The sequence below is a fragment of the Mesocricetus auratus genome, unplaced genomic scaffold, assembly GCF_017639785.1.
Source record: "Mesocricetus auratus isolate SY011 unplaced genomic scaffold, BCM_Maur_2.0 Super-Scaffold_100031, whole genome shotgun sequence".
Taxonomy (NCBI): domain Eukaryota; kingdom Metazoa; phylum Chordata; class Mammalia; order Rodentia; family Cricetidae; genus Mesocricetus; species Mesocricetus auratus.
In genome coordinates, this window is record NW_024429212.1 from 13762947 (window position 1) to 13782702 (window position 19756).

At 48.0% G+C, this 19756-nt stretch overlaps 1 protein-coding gene across 5 annotated transcripts in view; it reads right to left on the minus strand.

Moving 5' to 3' along the window:
* Positions 1-19339, minus strand: part of Marf1 (meiosis regulator and mRNA stability factor 1) — a 50906-nt gene extending 31567 nt beyond the window's left edge. The window contains exons 1-10 of one of the 5 annotated variants that reach the window (XM_021231376.2): positions 19270-19339; positions 12026-12712; positions 11147-11318; positions 9485-9711; positions 7137-7254; positions 6338-6510; positions 2682-3107; positions 2332-2489; positions 2088-2243; positions 733-922 (exon numbers count right to left, since the gene is read on the minus strand). In XM_021231376.2, the coding sequence (XP_021087035.2) occupies positions 733-922; positions 2088-2243; positions 2332-2489; positions 2682-3107; positions 6338-6510; positions 7137-7254; positions 9485-9711; positions 11147-11318; positions 12026-12703 (2298 nt within the window). In that variant the 5' untranslated portion in view covers positions 12704-12712; positions 19270-19339. Of the gene's footprint in view, positions 1-732; positions 923-2087; positions 2244-2331; positions 2490-2681; positions 3108-6337; positions 6511-7136; positions 7255-9484; positions 9712-11146; positions 11319-12025; positions 12713-19269 lie in introns of those variants that run through there. The other 4 variants (XM_040733428.1, XM_040733425.1, XM_040733426.1 and 1 more) reach the window with 4 other exon arrangements.
* Positions 19340-19756: the final 417 nt, after the last annotated feature.

Below are 19756 nucleotides of genomic sequence, written 5' to 3' on the forward strand. Positions count from 1 at the left end.
GTCATTTTATGGTTGGGGGTCACCACAACATGAGGAACTGTTTTAAAGGGTCACAGCATTAGGAAAGTTGAGAACTACTGCTTTAGACTGGTTTTTTGTATTTTTGGATGTAGTTCTTAGTAAGTCCCTCTATCTACGACAGGCACTTCCCATGACTAGCTTCGTTTTTCTCTGGGGTGATGTCTTAAAAACAGTGTGTCCTATACTTCTTCCAACACACAGAAGGGAAAAGGAGTTCAAACCTGCCCAATCATTCCCCTGTCCTGGCTGAGGTTTCTGTGTCCCAGTTGGCCCTCTGGTGCCACCAGGGGTAAACCTAACAAGGACAGGAGTGACAGGGGGGTTGGGGAGGGTCAGCTAGAGGAACAGTTCAGCAGTTAAGAGCCTGTACATTACCCTTCCAGAGAACCAGAGTTCAGTCAGAGCATCCACATTGGGCAACTTAAAACCTCCTGGAACTTTAGCTCCAAAATACATGTGCACAATACCCACACACAGATACACACACACATCCACATAACTAATTTAAAAAAACACATCTTTAAAAAAGTGAACGAGTGAAGCTGGGTATTGTGGCTTTTGCCTTTGACCACATCAACTTGGGAGGCTGGGGCAGAAAGACCCGCACATATCGGAGACCAGTCTGAGCTGCAGAGCTGAGAGCCTGTCTTAAAAACGCAACCCAGTCTCCAAAACCCAAACAATAACCCTAACTAACGAGAGTGAATGTACCTGGCCATGCCTGGAAAAGGCCTCCTGGAGGAGCTGCTGCAGCTCCTTCCTGGACAGCCTGTAATCCACGTTGCTGACCTGGATGTCAACACCGTTTGCAAATGGGTCTGGGCAGTCGGCACCACTGCTGGGACTGGCAACACTGAGAGCAAGTGGCGAGGCTCTGCTTAGAAGGCTTGGAGACAAACTCCTGCAGAAAACACAGAAGAGGTGAGCAGCTCAAGGCAACAGGGTCAGCCAGCTCAGCTCTGTCTGAAGCCACAGTAACAGACGTTCCTATTGCGCTGTGCAGTGGATTTTACCTCAAACCTACCCTAATTTAGGCTTCCTGTCTAAAGTACTATGAGTTTACTTCAATAAAAATTATTTAATATCCAATGTTATTTCACAGACATAGTTAAAGAAAAGGGAGGAAATGTAGGAAGCCTCGCTGTATTAAAATTCCACTCTGGGCATTTTAGTCTTACAACCTTAGCCTCTAATGCTAACGTGAGGGTAACCTCCCCTGACTTACACACAGGGCCTCTAATGCTTACGTGAGGGTAACTCCCCTGACTTAAATGAGGGCCTCTAATGCTTACGTGAGGGAAACCTCCCCTGACTTACATGCAAGGCCTCTAATGCTTACGTGAGGGTAACCTCCCCTGACTTACATGCAGGGCCTACCATCACACATGAGGCAGCTTTGGTGTCAATTACTATAGGAAACTGTACATTACCTTTCTATTTTTTTTTTTTTCTGAAATAAGGTCTACCTATAAAGCTCTTGCTGTGTAGAACAGCTGAACTCAATCTCACAGAGATCTAAGATCACTGCCTCCCAAGTGCTGGGACTTGAGGTGTGCGCCACCGCGCTTAGCTTTCCAGAATCTTCACCAGCCATGCACAGCGAACACAGTGGAAAAACAGGCCTTTACAGCAGCCTGTCTGCCAAGGCTCACGGCGGCCTCTACAAACTACCACATTAAGAGCAACCAAGGCACAACTCAACTTGGCTTCCCTCAGCACCAAGAGTATAAGATGCTGTTTGTCTAGCTGGTGTTTGTATTGAATGTCTTGCCAAGTTAACACAGGCTGGCTTTGAACTATGTAGCCCAGGCTCGTGATCCCTTTGCCTCAGTTTCCCCAATGTTGGGAACATGGGCACGTAACCCTAACCCTAACCGTAGGGACATCTAGATTTCCCGAATGGAGGAGGGCAAGCATTGCCTCTGAATGTTGGCTATGGCAACGGGCAGGGAGGTTCTAGCAGGGGAGACCCGTCTCGCTGTGTGCTGTCTCGATAACTACCACAGTGACCTGTCCAGAACCTTCCTGCTGCATATCCGCCCCACGGGCACGAGAGCTGGACTTACCTTGGAGACCAAGACTGAGGGGTGAGCAGAGGGCTGACTTGCCTTGAGGCGATCAGTTTGCTGAAGGCAGATGGGTAGCTCACTTGGAAGGCAGTCTCCTCTCTCTCCTTGTCTACAGGAGAACTGGCAACGCTCCAGGAACTGAGGCTCTCTTTTCTAACAGGAGGGAGAATTTGAGAACACACGTCACAGGTCTCCCGTAATTTCGCAGAAGCGGCTACCAAGAAAGGAAAACTGAGCATACTTCTGACTGCGTCTGTAAAGTGGCTCTGTCGCGCCTGTGTCCCCCAGGGTGGGCACTGAAGTGCTCAGGCCACCACTGGGTAGTGCTGCCAGCCTCCCGTGGCCTTGCTGGTGCTCACTGCTTCTGCTGCCAGTCTTTGACTCGATTCGGCACAGCTCCTTTAAAGACACAAGCGCAGCAGCCTTAAACCCTAACCCTCAGATGGGGTTAGATCCTATACCAGAGGAAAATGTCTGAAGTCTCAGCAAAAACCAAAATAAGAGGACACCACAGGAGCCAGCAGGCACTGGGCACACAAAGAGAAACCAAATCTACCGCAAACGTTAAAGAGCAAGTGAGATCAGAATTACCTGTAAACTCTTAATGTTCGTGGGTTTTGTAGTGGATCCAGAATGTGCCTGCAGCCCTTTTCCAGGCATGGCTTTGGCACTGGGTGACTGCTCACTTGTGTCTTTGAGGAGGCACAATTTTGTGTTCTTAACTTTTTTGGGGGACTTTGCTTTATCAGTGACTGTGTTGGAACTCTTGGTTTCAAGGAACTCTCTATGTTTTGGGGTAAACGACACAATGATCCTGTTGCCAAAGACGTCTTCATTCTCCATGCGCTTCTGGGCCCGCTCTGCGCTGTCCTGGCTGATGAAGCGGAGAATTGCGCTGCAGCCCGTGATACTCAGCACTTTGCCACCGCAGTTATCAGACAGGCGCCTCAGCCTGTTGCTGACGCTCTTGCCGTCTTTATTTGCCGGGAGGTTATAGACGTAGAGCAGGGTGTGACACTGTAAGCACGGGGGAAACGCTGCTTCAGGGTCAGGCAACAGGACACACTCGATTCAAAACAAGAACAGGCCCTGTCCCCACTTGAGCTAATTCACAGAGGAGGCAGGGACAGCCACTTTGACGGGGAAGGGTAAATCTATTCAGTATAGCTGAATGTTGTTTCCAACAATCAGCTGCTGGCAGAAATACTAAGCGATTCTGTTTCTACACAACGTCCAGAAAAGACCAACCTAGAGACCAGGGGTTAGCTGCCTGGAGTGAGAAGGGAATCACCACCAATTGGCAGATATCATGTGGAAACCATTTCAAACTAAGTACAACTCAGCAAATACTAAAAACTAATGAGCTGTACATGCCAGAGAACAGCCTCTTATTTCTGTGGTCGGAAACCTTCCAGATATCCTGGAATGTATGTATCAAGAAATAGAGCCAAGAGTCGGATGTTGGCGGCGCACACCTTTAATCCCAGCACTTGGGAGGCAGAGGCAGGCGGATCTCTGTGAGTTTGAGGCCAGCCTGATATACAAAGTGACTTACAGGACAGCCAGGGCTGTTATACAGAGAAACCCTGCCTTGAAAAAGAAAAAAAAAAAGAAAGAAAGGAAGGAAGGAAGGAGGGAGGTAGGGAGGGAGAGGGGAGGGGGGCTAGGTGGTGGTTGTTCAAGTTAGGTAAATCTACAGGGCAAGTTCCAGGACAGCCAAGGCTACAGAGAAGGGAAATACATAAACAAAAACAGAACTGGGGGTTGGGAATTTAGCTCAGTAGTAGAGCACTCGCCTAGAAAGCTTGGGTTTGGTCCTCAGTTCCAAAAAAATGAAACAGAACTGTGAAAATGCTAAGAGAATAAAGATAATTATGGAGAGAGCTAAATGTGGGAGCCACAGCAAAAAAAAAAAAAAAAAAAATCTTCAAGGGCAACAGCAAAAGAAAGGATTTGCTAAAAACGGGTCAGTAAGAAGGCCAGCTGGAGGCAGACAGCACACACTGCCCGTCACACTGGCAAGCGTCTTGGAAAGCATTCTCACTGAGAGCAGGGAGAGAGGCACTGCCCATCAGGCACAGGGGTCAAAGTCATCTTCCTGGAAGACCAGTGACCTCTGACCCAGAGCTACCACAGATGACATCGCATCCTCAAGACACCCCGGGCGAGCTGCTGGAGATGGTAAGAACTGAGTACAGAGCATGTCCAATCACAGGCAGACTGCTTAAAGAAACCAAAGGCCAGCCACAGACACGCTGTCAGTTAGCATTCTCCTCGGTGTGTTTATTCGTTCTGTCTTGAGACAGGGTCTCTCTGTGTAGCCCTGGCTGTCCTGGAACTCACTCTGTAGACCAGGCTGGCCTCGAACTCAGAGTTCTGCCTGTTCCTGCTTCCTGGAATTAAAGGTGTGCACCGCCAGTGCCTAGCTTGTCAGTAAGCATTCCAATGGCTAAAAATATGGGCAATTGTACCAGGATTTTATGTGGACATGGAACGACACCCAAATTATGATACTAAGTTTTTTTGTTTTTGTTTAAAGACATGTGACGGTCGGGTGCTGGTGGCGCACGCTTTTAGTCCCAGCACTCGGGAGTTTGAGGCCAGCCTGGTCTACAGAGTGAGTGATAGGACAGGCTCCAAAGCTACACAAGAGAAACCCTGTCTCAAAAAAACAAAAAACAGAAAAAAAACAAAAAAGAAAAGGAGACATGTGACCTCACAATTTTTATATAGTTCTCACATTTGGAGGACGATGCTGAACTATAAACAGTGGTCCCCTTCAGGGTAGGACTGAGGTTTTGCACTCTTCGTTTCTGCACGCTGTTTTGGTTTTACACTGGCATTATCTTTGCAATTGGGAACTTCCTTTTTACATGGGTTATGCCAATTAATCATCAATAAAATCTCTTCTTCCTGTGACACCCAATACGCAAACCCAGGCAAACACACCTTACTAACAGGCTGGGCTGAAGAAAAACTGTGTTGTTATCACTCGTAAATGGGAGAGCATCCCACACAACTCCATGTTCTGAATAACTGGCCTTTTTTAACCATGACGCCTCTTATATGGGCAAGCTCTCTGCCAAAATATCCCAAGTAAGTTAATGACATTTCTGGTTGGGAAGCACAAGACAGATACAGAAGGGAGGTAACGCGGCTCCAGCCACGGGTCGCCAAAACAAGGCCGGAGAGAAGAAACTCAAAAGGCTGTGGTAGACTGTGATCCTTGAACCAGAGTCTGCAAGCCCCATGTGATCGTCCCTCACACGGCTTTGACTGACAGGCCCCGGGCCGGCTGGCAACTGGGACTCGGGGATGGGCTGGAAGCCTCTGCTTTGCTGTGGCTAACAACCTGCCTTTCCTAAGCACGGACTCCTACCTCCTCCTGAGAGAAACCAGATGCCGTCTCCTCTCCTTGTCTTTCACAGGGTCTCACTAATGCAGCCCTGGCTGGGCAGAGGCTACACAGCCCAGAATGGCCCAAGAGTTTTGATATCCCTGCTGCTAATTTCTAAATGTAACATTACAGACATATCAAGTACTGGGTTGGGCAGGGTCATTTATAAAATACACTTGCAACTGTGAAGTTATTAAGTTGAATATTAAAATGCATTTAATGCATGGGAAATGTCATTCTCCTGGGACACCCACGCTGGAGTCCTTTCCACCGTTAGAATTTCTTTCATGCATTCCCCAAGCAGTGTACACTTGGCTCAGCGCTGTGGCAATCACCCTTATCTCAAATCAAGTCTAACAGAAACGCTGCCCCTGCATGTGTGGCCTACAACATCCAATGGCACCCACGCAGGACAAGAAACGCACTAAAGCACCGCCCCTGCAGCCTGCTGCAGTCTGGGAAGAAATCACCCAAAAGATGCGCAACTGCTCTGACCGTCTGCAGTCAGACACACAGGGGCGTGAGCTCTTATCATGCTCCCTACCCATGACACCTGAGGGCAAAAGTGACAGTCTTCTCCCGCTGTTCCTCCGTTTGACACACAGTAGCTTTAGCCCTGGGGACAAGAGCAAGTGCCTATCTATCTCTGAGACGAAGCCACCAGTTGGTTCTCTAGGCAAGTGTGAGAAGCATTCAAAGAAAACTCATCCGGATCTATTGGAGACAAGAATCTGAGGTTTCCAAGCTTACAGAGAATGGCACCCAGACCTGGTGAGCCCTGCTGAAGGCTCTCTCTCAGCCTCTAAAATCTACTACTAGGAACCAGCAACGGCAGCAGAAGCCCACTCACAGGGATCTTCAGTGGTAACCTCGGGGGTAAATCAGAAATGAACTCTTCAAATGTGATCAGCTCGTTAGCGTGACGCAGCAGGGCTTCGGACGCTTGGTTCTTATGCACCAGAATGATGTGGAAACCGTGTCTGTGCCTCAGGTCACTGAGTTCCAGTGCAAAGTTGACATCAGCTGAAAGAAAAGACAAGTATTAGAGACATTCCAGAGACAGCCCTGAGTAGCTAGCGACACGGCCAAGGAGACGGCAGCAGGCCGGCTGGGGCTCAGTCACTCTCCTCCTCTTTTTGAGCAGGAACACACTTTCTTGTGAAGAATTAACACGACAGGGCAATCATACCACACACCCAAACCGTAGCTTCCTTTTGATAGTAATAGGGAGCAGCTCTCAACACACTGGGGAGATGCAAATCTGAAAATTATTCATCTTTCTTCTTTTAAGATATAATACTGAGGGAGGGGAACCCCCCAAAAAACCATTTTCTTGAATAAACTGGCCCTGCAATATCTCAGGGAACATTAAGAGTTGGACTCTCTTCTTTCTTAAGTTTTTCAGACAAGTGCTCACTATGTAGCCCAGGCTGGCCCTGCACTCATGATCCTCCTGCCTTAGCTTCCCGCATGCTGGGATTAGAGGGGTGAGCCCCCATGCCAGGCTGTAGACTCAGCTGTTTTCATAAACAGCTGTCAACAGTCATTACTGCATGCCCTGCATTCACCTCTGTGGCTCTCTGGCATGTGTGTCTGGTAGTTCCCATGCAGTGATTGTGGCTGAAACTAGCAGGTGTTTGGACACTTACTTGACACAAGAACCACGGTAGCTGGAGCAGTGTGGGTATTTGCGAACCTTCGTAGGCTCTGACGGAGTTTATCATCAGCAGCATTCTTTGCAGTAGCGTTTATGTGAGCAACGGTTACCTGTGGACATTCATCAAAACGGCCATTGAGTAAGAAAGAGCTGGGGTTACAAAACTGCCACATACTTGGTCCACATTCTTTTCTTAAAACAAGGTCTCGCTGTGTAGCCTAGGCTAGCCTTAAATTCTTGATCCTCCTGCCTCAGCCTCCAGAATTCTGGGATTATAGAAATGCACCACAACACCTGGCCCCTAGTGGATAACACACACAAGGAAAAAAAAAATCCTTCAATTATTGTTGGGAATGGGGAGGTTCCAACTGGAACTCAATAATTTCAGAACTGGTTCTCTATGTAAAAAGTGGAGAAATTATTATCCCGTCTTACTTCTAATTGCTTTTGAACTTCTTTTATCCCCCTTTTAAAAAGGAAGAGGGAAAAGGAAGTCAAATTCCAAGTCATCAAGCTTTCCATGACACATTCTGTCCACAACCTGTACTTGGTATGGTTAAGGTACAGTGTGAGGTTCATTTTATCACCTGTCTATGTCAGCCACTGTCTTCACAAAGCAGTCTCCAAAGCAAAGTGCCTCAACCACATGTAATTTTCATTTGGATTTGACTGTGTGTGTGTTAGAATATATAATATTTCTATGTTACATATACACATATAATTCTAAGCAGAAATATGGAATGCCAGTGGCATTATTTTTCCAAGATTCAAAACATATGGATTCTATCTTTGGTTTTACAGCGGACTGTAAGGTCAGAGAGTCTTGACTTAAATTTTGTTTTGGAACACTGTGAATGGTACACGCCTTTAATCTCAGCCCTCAGAAGACAGAGATAGGGAGTTCTAGGCCAGTCAGGGCTATCTGGTGGAACTCTGTCTCTAAATAAATAAATAGCTAATTATTCCTGTCCTTTCATTTATTGGCAATGCAACCATAAGAAAGTGGTCTCCCTTCTTATAGTCTCAATTTCATCTGTGAATTGTAAATACTACATCCATTCTATATGCCTGGCTCAGAGAGCGGAGATGAATCTAAAGCACACACGGAAACTACAGTGCACAGCACCAAGATACAAGCAACTGAGACCAAACGTTAAACATTCAGGAGAAACTTTGTGTGCCTTTCTCTCACCTGAAAAACAGCATAAAAACAATGCCATCAATAATCCAATCTAGAATTGGAATTTTAAACAAAACACTCCAAGTAATCAGGTTGGCTGTGGCGCACGCCTTTAACCCTAGCACCGAGAGGCAGAGGCAGGTGGATCTGTGTGAGTTCAAGGTCGGCTTGGTCTACATAGAAAGTTTCAGGCCAGCCAGGTCTGTTACACAGAGAAACCCTGTCTTGAAGAATGAAAAAACATTTTTTTAAATGTGTATGGGTGCTTTGCCTGCATGTATGTCTGTATACCACATATGTGCCTGGTGACCGCCTGCATATATGTCTGTATACCACATATGTACCCGGTGACATCCTGCATGTATGTCTGTATACCACATATGTGCCTGGTGACCTCCTGCATGTATGTCTGTATACCACATATGTGCCCAGTGACCTCCTGCATGTATGTCTGTATACCACATATGTACCCGGTGACATCCTGCATGTATGTCTGTATTCCACATATGTGCCTGGTGACCGCCTGCATGTATGTCTGTATACCACATATGTACCCGGTGACATCCTGCATGTATGTCTGTATACCACATATGTGCCTGGTGACCTCCTGCATGTATGTCTGTATACCACATATGTGCCCAGTGACCTCCTGCATGTATGTCTGTATACCACATATGTGCCTGGTGACCTCCTGCATGTATGTCTGTATACCACATATGTGCTGGTGCCCGCCTGCATGCATGTCTGTATACCACATATGTGCCCGGTGCCTGCAGAGACCAGAGAACGTCAGATGCCTGGAGCAGGAGTTACGGACGGCTGGGAGCCACCACGTGGGTGCTGAGAACTGAACTCCGGTCCTCTGTGCTCTCACTGCTGACCCTCAGCAGACTGCAACTCCTTTTTTATTTACACACACACACACACACACACACACACACACACACACACACACACACACACACAGAGTGTTCTGCCTGCATGTACACCTGTAGGCCAGAGAGGGCGCCAGATCTCATTACAGATGCTTGTGAACCATCATGTGGGTGCTGGGAATTGAACTCAGGACCTCTGGAAGAGCAGCCGGTGCTCTCAACCTCTGAGCCATCTCTCCAAAGAGTATGATACTTAACAAAAGTAAATGAAAGAAACTGTTTTACCTGGCAATTATTTAGCTCTTGAATCACTTCCTTGTTTTCTTTACTGATGTCACACACGCAGATAAACTCTGCTTCTCTGTGTCCTCTAAAAAACTTCTCACGGATTCTCTGTACAACAGTTGTTGCTGACCGGCCAGAGGGGACTGAGCAATTTTCAATATCCCAGAAAACACCGATGGGGGGGAGGGTCTCCAGCACTTGTCCAGTGACTGCAACTTCTGGTGGCCCTTAAGAAATATTAATTAGTACTTTCAATTACACATGATGAAAAAGAAAACAGTCAACTAAAACACAATAGGTAACTGCCCATCATTCTAAATAGCAGAAACATCAAGTCATTGCTTGCCATTAAGGTTAAGGATAGCAACTTCACTGGCCAGCCTGAGAAGCAACCATGATATTTCAGTGATATACTGACATCACTCCTACTGTTTTCCCTAAGACAGGGTTTCTTTGTGTAGCCTTGGCTGTCCTGGAACCTGCTTGGTAGATCAGGCTGGCCTCAAACTCAGAGATCAGTCTCTGCCTCCCAAGTGCTGGGATTTAAGGTGTGTGCCCCAGCTACTCCTTCAATAACAGTGAGCCTACAAACCAGGAGAGTCAAAACAAGTCTATGTTAGCAGTGTGGCTTCACCCTGCTGATCCATGGTGGCTCTGCAATGATGACCAGAGAACTGAGTGACATGTGAGGACCCTAGACCTGCTTCCACCTCAGTGGAGGCCCTGGGTACAGAATTGTCCGCTGGGTACGGAAGAGCACTGAGGAGACCGCCGAGGTAAAACCGGCACTGATTCTCACTGCAAACTACCCATTGCTAACATCGGTTCTAACCTTTCAGAAATGTTTTTAGATGACAAAACAGCACAGTGACTATTTTTTAGGAAAATAACTTTGATTTCAAACTCTAAAGTTTCAAATATTAACAGTCAGCTACTACTAAATTTTTCTAAATACTAAATAGGTCTAGTACATATTAAGAACCTAAGCTGAGTTCAAGCATGGTGGCACACGCCTTTAATCCCAGCACTCAGTAGGTAGAGGCAGGTGAACCTCTGTGAGTTCCAGGCAAGGATGGTCTGTCTATACCGAGGGTTCCAGGACAGCCAGGGCTACATAGAAAGACTGTCTCAAAAACATTAAACTAAACATACAATCTAAGTAGCCCAAGTCTCCTACAGCATTTAACTCTCCAATACACTTCCCATCTTCCTATATAGATTTGGTCTCAAACAGTCTCAGCTCAACATAAAGGCCTATAGTCAAAGATTTTTGCCCAATGAGGGAAAAGACACAGATACTTCAAAATGATAAAGACCCTTAGAATCACAAGGCATTTTTTATAGGCAATTAAACACAGCACTTGTGTCAGATACTGGAAACAACTCAAACGGAGGCTGTACGGAAGGCTCAGCGCTGAGTCAAGAGCACTGGCTGCTCTTGCAGAGGACAAGGGTTCAGTTCCCAGCACCCACATGGTGGCCGACAACCTTCAGCAACTCCAGTTCCAGGGGATCCGTGCCCTCTTCTGGCCTCCACCAGCACCAGGCACACACAAGTACACTTACACACATGCGTACAAAGCATTCGAACACATAAAAGATAAATAACCCTTCAGAAAAAGACAGCTTGAGTGCACTTTTGTATGCTACACCATTATTTACCAAATTTCGAAGCAGCTTTGCCTAGACTGGTTGCCAACAGTGAGGTCTCCTTCTCCATCCCTTTTGCTCTACAGCCATTGCACAGGGGGACGGCTCGAGGTGCGGGCTGAGTACTTGGAGGTGGTATATTTGGCCAGATTTTAGCAGCATCAATTATACTATTTCTTGCTGGCTGTTTTAACGTTTTTTTAAAGGAAGAAGTTTCAGACATATCAATAAGGAACTTAGATTCATACACAACCGAAAACATCATTCTAAGCTTTTCTACCCGATGACCTCTGATAAATTGTATTTTCAAACAATCTTTACCAGAACTACCAGCTACCCATCCACAGCGTCACATCAAGAAGCAACTTGAAATGACCAGGGACCTGTTCAAATATTCAGTCCTTTCCAACCTGGGGCATGTATCTGCTTTGAGGGAGATTTTACATGCACCTGCCATAAATGGCAGAAACACCTTCCTTTGAACACATCCCTCATATTACAAAAAGACAATGCAGAGCTACCCTCCTGCCATGAAAGGGCCAATGCATTAAGTGGAGTGTAAGTTATAAGAGCTTGACCAACCCTGTTCTAGAGAAGGGTGAAACAGATCATGGATTCTGCAGACTAAGCTGTCCAGTAGGACACGGCTTTCTTTCTTGTGACCAGAGGCCCTAGAGGCACAAGCGACACGGCTAACTGCACTGTACTTTCCTGGACGCTCTCCTGTTTTACACTTCTCGGTATCAGACGAAGCTACGCTAGCAGAGTGTGGTCTACACCATGAGGAGTCTTCACTGCCATGCACAGTGAAAGCACGGCAAGGTACGGCTGTTTGTAAACAGAGCCTCAAACCTCACTATCTGCCCCCGAGACAAAGAGTAAGACACATACCTTGTTCAGACAGTCTTCACAGTAAAGTGAGCCCTTTAAACAAACCGAAGGTGCCACATTTAGGTGAAGAGAGTTGGAGCACAAGTGAGGTGTGAGCTCTGACTGGGAGAGGCGGTCTTCCAGACGCCCACGAGCCCCGCTTGGGAATTCAGAACAGGGGAAACAGCCAGCAGAGGTGCAGCCCTGGAGAGTCGGGAACTGATGCGGCTTGTGCGTGTTGCTATGACATGACTGGAAATGGAGTTTGCCACAACATGGCAGGTGCTTGCAGGAAGGTAGGCTACTCTCTACACACATGCCGGGACAGCCGCTCGCAAGGCCCACCAAGTTGCTTCTAGCAGAGGCATTCTGCAGTGAAGACACAGACTGGAAAGCAAACCCTGACCCTGCTTGACAAGTGACAGTCCTGGCGCTTGGTGAGTCTAAGAGTGAGCCCGCGTGAGTCAAGCTCCCGGAACCTCCACTACTGCCACCACCACCGTCAAAACACACGGGCGAAGTGGAGGGCTCATTGGGGCAGTGAACACAGCAGCTTACTTTGGGGACAGCGGAGAGCTGCACTTTTGGTTGCTGGAGAGAATGGACATCAGGAAGTGGGATTGCTGGGAAGAGCTTAGAGCCGACATGAAGAGGGGATGGCACGTCCTTTAACCCCACAGCAGCCTTCTTGTTCTCCATGTACTCTTTCTGCGAGAGATGAGAGCACAGTCAGCTTCTGGAGACCGCCGCAATTTGTCCTCTCCTGAGCTGCTGCGACAATGTGCCACTCTCTTTACATCAATCCTAACTGAGCAAGTGTGACAGCATCCAGCTAAGACCAGGGACAACCCTCGGGAAGGCAACATAGAAACACGCAACTGAAACTAATGGGGTTCGTCAGAATCTTAGCCCACGCAGGCAGGGGGCTCTGTTTCCAGTTTCAGCAGGCCAGGTTAACCACCCATACCTCGGGGACTAAACATCGCTTCCCCTCGCTTCAAAGAAAACGGGAGGTATGCAAGCTACGATTCACAGCGTTCAAGGAAGGTGGCTGCTAAGTAGCTTCCTTTCGTTCTGTATTCATGCAGGTGGTGGGGAAAGGGTTTTAGTGGGGTTCTCCTTAAGGGAGGAGAGTGGAGAGAGATATTCCAAACACTGTTCTTCCACCCTGTCAAAAATGAGGTGTCTTGGCTAAGGCTTCTATCGCTGTGACAAAACATCTGACCAAAAAGCAAGGTGGGGAGGGAAGGATTTATTAGGCTCACACTTCAGCACTGCTGCTCATCACTGAAGGAAGTCAGGACAGGAACTCAAACAGGGCAGGATACTGGAGGAGGAGCTGATGCAGAGGCCACAGAGGGGAGCCGCTTACTGGCTTGTTTCCCCATGGCTTGCTCAGCACACAAACTTACAGAATCCAGGTCCAGCAGCCCAGGGGCGGCACCACCCACCAAGGGCTGGGCCCTTCCTCACTGATCACTGAATGACTCCCACAGTGGAGGCCCCTTCCTCTGATGACTCTGGCTAGTGTCAAGTTGACACAAAACCAGGCATTACACAAGTCAATGTCCACGTCACTTCTTTACACAAGTACCCATTTTACTTATAATAGTAAAATGAAGTCACAGCTGTATTCATGGCGCAGTGGCTCTCCCATTCAGACCTAAAGACCGAAGGCAGCATCGATATCACAGCTCACTTCAGGCTACTGAAATCTGGTAAACTTGGTTGGTTCTAACTATTTAAATTTGATTGAGAAAAGAAATTATGACTTGAGGCTGGGAGATGATTGAGAAAAGTACTTGCTACAGAAGGATGAGCATCTGAACTCTTGTAGAAGACAGGTGTGCAACTCTACTGCACTGGAGAAGCAGAAACAGCAGATGCCTCCAGTCCAATGGCTGCCCTGCCCAGCAAAAACCAGTCAACTCCAGATTCAATGAGACCACCTCAAACAGGGCCAGTGACAGGGCTCAGAAAACGTGATTGCCTCCAAGCCTGACAACCTTAGCTCCACTCTAACACACTGGACAGAGAGACTGTTCAGTGGTTACAAGCCGGACTGCTCTTCCAGAGGACCCAAGTTCAATTCCCCAGCACCCACATGGTGGCTTACAACTGTCTGTAACTCACAGATATATATGCAGGCAAGACACCAATGCACACAAAATTTAAAAAAACAATTATTTGAGAGAGAGAGAGAGAAAGAGGGAGAGAGAGAAGTGGCACTCACAAGTTATCCTCAAACCTCCACATTTATGCCACGGTATATACATACACAAATACACACAATGCAATTTCTAAAAAATTAAATAAAGAGGGGCTGGAGAGACAGATCAGAGGTTAAGAGCACTGGCTGCTCTTCTAGAGGTCCTGAGTTCAATTCCCAGCAACTACATGGTGGCTCACAACCGTCTGTAATGGGATCCGATGCCCTGTTCTAACATGCAGGTGTAGCTGAAAATAGGGCACTCATATATGTAAAATACATAAACAAATCTTTTAAAAATCAACTAGAGAATGAGGAGGAAGACGCCCAACACCAACCTCTACACGTGTGTACACACGTGCACTTGCACCGCACCCACATGAACATGTACATATGCCACACGAGCCATCCTTCACATCCCAGCTTATTTCTGTGTGTGCAAATGAAGGGGCAAGGTGATCCTTGTACATGTGTGCATCTGCCAGAGGTCAGAGGTCAGAGGTCAGAGGCCAGCCTTGGGTGTTTCTCCCAATCTACTACCTTTTCCTCTTCTTCTTCTTCCTCCTCCTCCTCCTCCTCCGCCTCCTCCTCCAGGGCTGCTCACTGAGCCTGGAGCACACCCATCTGGCGAGACTGGCTGTCCAGTGAACACCTGAGCTCCCCGTCCCCATCTCTCTGTCTCCCCAGCACTGGGATTACAGGATTACAAGCACGTTATCACCTCAGCCAGCTTCTACATAGGTGCTGGGGACCGAACTCAGGTCCCCATGCTGGTGCAACAAATATTTTACTATTGAGCCACCTCCCCAGCCACTAGAACTTTACAAACGAGAATGGACTATCGACAAGTCCTATTCATTTTCAAGACACAGCCATGCCTGTAGGACAGAGCCACCTCATGGACTCTGCGCATCTCTAGGTGAGAACTCCCCTCTTCACTGGGCTGAAATAAGCAGACCCTTTGTACTTTTTTTTTTCTTTATGACACTGTTTCTCTGTGTGGTACTGACTGTCCTGAAATTCACTGTGTAGTTTGGGCTGGCCTCAAACTCAAGAGATCCTCCTGCCTCTGCCTCCCTAGTACTGGGATTAAAGGTATGGGCCATCACACCTGGCCTATTGTTTTTCTTAATTTTCAGATATCTCTTCCTATAAATTCTGCCTAGGAGAGCAGAGGAGTTAACAGTAGGGAGTACCTAATATAAGTAAAAAGAAAAAACCCAGCATCAACATTTCTATGCCCCTGACATGAGCAAAAAAGGGGACAAGTTAGATGACCTTTGAGGGCATTGATTTCCATTCTACCAGAGAAACCATCCAATCAATGTCTTGGTTTGTTTATAATGAAAGTGCAGTGTAACAGCCTGGATCACCAAACACCCAGCAATTAGGAAAGTCACAACTCACAGGTGTACTTTACCCCAGCATGACTACACTCTTCGTCTCTGTACACCAAAGGACAGCCCTGCACACGCATGGGCAGGGAGGAAGCCAGTAATGGGGAGAACAACGAAACCTTACTTGTAAGTTGCTCACCACAACCGCCCAACAGTGCCCATTTTCAGTGATTACTTTACCAGAGACTTCATCTGCGCATGTGGAAAATAATTTCTTTCAGCTGTATCTCTGATAAGATGCTTCTGAGAGATTTTACATCTCCATGACAGGGTGAGGGGAGAATGGTTCAAAACATATGTCAAGTACGGGTGGACTGATCACATAAAGTTAGCTATGGGCTGCCAGCCAAAGCCAGCCTGCTGCCTGTACGCATACGTGTATGTTTGGGTATGTCTACCTAGTGTTTCTTGGACGTGATCGGATTCTGTAATCCTGAGGGCTGGCCTCAGACTTTTAACCCTCTTCCTACCTTACCCTCCCAAATGCTGAGACTACAGGCATAAGCTATGACACAGCTACATTTAAATGGCCTGGGAACAAAGAATACATTTTGCATACTCTAAACTCCTGAGGAAGTGCTCTTAAACATGAAATCCAAACTTTAGTGTCCATAAAGTTCCACCAGGACACAGCTATCCTCCTTCACGGAAATATTACCCACGGCTGAGTTGAACTGTAATGGAGACTTGAGTCTTTGCCACACATTTACCCAGTGTGCTGAAACTATGAAACTTAAGTTTCAGGCTGGGGTTTGTATGGAGCTTAGTGGTATATGGAAGGTTCTGGGTTCGATCACAGACAGAAAGAGGGGGAGGGGAAAATGGGGGGAAAGTAGGAAGAAAGGAAAAAATGTTTCTTCCCCTCTCTGTTACACTATCCCCATCTGCCACAGCATTATAGAAATTAATTTAAAAATGCATGCACTGTCCATTTCCACCACTGCATCTTGGACTCGGCCCAAGGCCTATTCCATGGTGATCACAAAGTAATTATTCATTCAAAAAAAGGAATTAACAGAATTAACCTAGTAAATAGTTGACAAAGTTAACTGCTATCATTGTTTGAATTACAATACATCTTTTTCAGCTGACCTGACCTAGTGAGAGCACACGGACCCGTCGTAAAGCTGGGGAGCCAGCATTGGATTAAACAAGCCCTCTGAATGTGGGTGCCAGCTAGGAGGCCTGGGAAGTCTATGGGACCTTTAACAGTGGAGCCAGTGTTTATCCCTAGTGCACAAATGGACTTTGGGAGCCCATTTCCTATGGAGGGATACTCTCTCAGGCCAGACACACAGAGGAGGACCTAAGCTTAGGCCCTCCTCCAAATGACATGACAGACTTTGATGATCCCCCATGGAAGGCCTCACCCTTCCTGAGGAACTGAATGGGGGGGGTGGGATGGGGGTCGGTGGGGGGCATGAGAGGATGGGAGGGAGAGGTAACTGGGATTGATACATAAAATAGTTTCTAAATTAAATAATTTAAAAAATATATGTTTTTATTATTAAATCCAGGTGGTGACAGAAGAGCTCACCTTCAATCCCAATCTCTGTGAGTTCCAGTCAGCCTGGTCTACACAGGGAGTTCCAGGACAGCCAGGACTCCACAGAGAAACCCTGTCTCGAAAAACCGGTCAACCAAACAAAGAAAAATCCCAAGTTGTGTATCACTCGACAAACGCCTCTCTTATAAGAACTTGTGATGTTCACAATGTTCATAATTTCAGCATGCTCAGACCTTTCCAAGTCAAACCCTAAAAGTGAACTACCATTTCTAACACTTCGCTGAGAAACAAGAAACTTAGTAAAGTTTCATAGTTAACTTGAGGTCAAAAGGCTCACCAACCTCTTTCTACTACCCCACGGTGCCATCAAGACTGCTCAAAGAACCAGGAGTAGTGGCCCATGCCTGCAATTTCAACGCTCAGGAGACAGACAGGAGGGTTTCTGCAAGCTGAAAGGACAGTCCGGGCTATACAGCAAGTTCTAGGTAGCCATGCTTACACAATGAGACTTTGTTTCAAAAAAAAAATTAAAATCAATATACATAGGTGTTGTTGATATTTTTTTAACTCTTACTGTTTGCTCTTTGGGAATCCACCACTCAACTCTCAAATAAACACATGAGAAATGTGTGGCCTTAGTTTGGCTTATTTCTAGCCAGCTTTTCTTAAATTTTTCAGGCTACCTTCTCCTCTGGGCTTTACCCTCCCCGGCTTCTGTATATCTTTCCTTTACTTCTTACTCTATGGCTGGCTCTGTAGCTGGGTGGCTGGCCCCTGGAGTTCTCCCCTCCTCCTCTTGGTCCTCGAGCCTCTTCCCAGATTTCCATTCCTGTTTACTCTCTCTCCCTGACAGCTCCCGCCTGTCCTTTCTCCAGCCTTCCTATTGGCCGTTCAGCTCTTCATTAGACCAATCAGGTGTTTTAGACAGGCAGAGTAACACAGCTTCACAGAGTTAAACCAATGCAACACATCTTTGCATCATTAAACAAACGTTCCGCAGCATAAACAAATGTAACACATCTTCAACTAATATTCCACAACATACGGGGCCATATGTAGATTACTCAGTACAAATAAACACAAGGAAAAAAAAAACCTTAGCAAAAATTTTCCCAAACATTCCTAGAAATTCCATTAGGCATCTGAGCTGGCCGGAGGAAGTTCTGACGTGAAGAGTCTTCCCTTCTGCCACTGTCTGTGTCTTTGAGACACTGGATGAGAATGCAGCCTGTGACATGGCCAGCATACATGCATGTTGGTCCCCAAGGCCACCTTCCTATCTGTGCAGCTGTGGGCACTCGTCTTTTCGAACCTCAGGCCCATCTCTTGTGAGTTTGACACAAGAGTTACTTGTGGTTTGGTGACAAGAGACACTGAGGATGAATTGCTTCCCAAATGGCCTCCCCCTGCCACAAACTCCGAGACTGTGCTATTCCCTTTTACAGGGTTTACAGGTTTGCTTGTTTCCTACCTTTTACTTAAAATGACCTGTTCATTTGGAGCTCTATTATATTTCTTTCTCCCCCAGCTAGGATATAAATTCCACGACCGTACTGACTGTCATTTTCTTACTCACTGCTGTAGCCCCTGAACCTAGGACCCCATTGCGCCTTGCAAATGTCACTGAATGCAAAGGAAGATCTTCCAGCTGACCGTTTCCTTGTTTGCAAAACAGAAAGATCCTGGAAAGTCCAAAAGGTGCTAGCGCAACTGGAAAGCTCCGGAAAGGGGCTTAGCAAACTCTAAAGGCCGACGGACACGTTTGTGCTAGAATTCATGGGGGCCGGGGGGAGTGGCTGAAACTGAAGCAGCATCCCGGGAGGCTCGGGAGGGCTGCGAACACACGAAAGCAAGCAACTCCGCCACCGTCCCTTTCCCCCGGCCCCCCAGCTTCCTAACTTTGCACAGCCTGCGAAGGTTGCCGCTGACACCTCAAGGGCCCGGAGCGAGCAGGGAGGCGGGCGGCCAAAGCCCCCACCCCCGGGAGACGCGGGGCTGGCCAGCGGCACCCATTTCTCTCCGCGCGGTCCCCTCAGGCGGCTCCCGGAGCCCAGCAGCATCGGTCTGGGGGGGAGAGGGCGAGCCCCGGACCAGCCGCGCGGCTGGCGGAACCAGCGGAGCGCATTGCCCCCGGCACTGACAGAGAACTCACCTCAGCCGCCAGCTCCTTCTCGGCTCACATTCCGACCCCGCCGCCTTCCCTCCCCCCCGCCCCCCGGGCCCCTTTGTTTTGATTCCCGACTCCTCGGCTCCCGCCGCCGCCGCCGCCGCCGCCAAGCGCGCCCTTCACTGACGCTTCCGCGCCGCCCCGCCCCTGTCGCAAAAACCCACACGCGCCGTCTCTACTACTACTAGCCCCGCCCCTTTCTCCGTTCCTCCGCCCCCTCGCCCCCCCCCCGCTTCCTCCATATTAGCGCACCGGTCCCCGGCACCGCCCCCTAGGACCACGCCCCCTTCCCCGCCTAGCCCCGCCCCGTCTCCGCCCAGCCCGGTTCTTTCTTCCTCTAGCCGCGCCCATCACTCCCCCCATCCCGCTCTGCCCGCCCACCCTCGGCCTAGCTCCACCCCCTCCCTCGTCGGGGCCCCGCCTGTCCTTCCGCCCCGCCCTCGCCTTCATGGCTTCTCCGCGCGGAGCACGC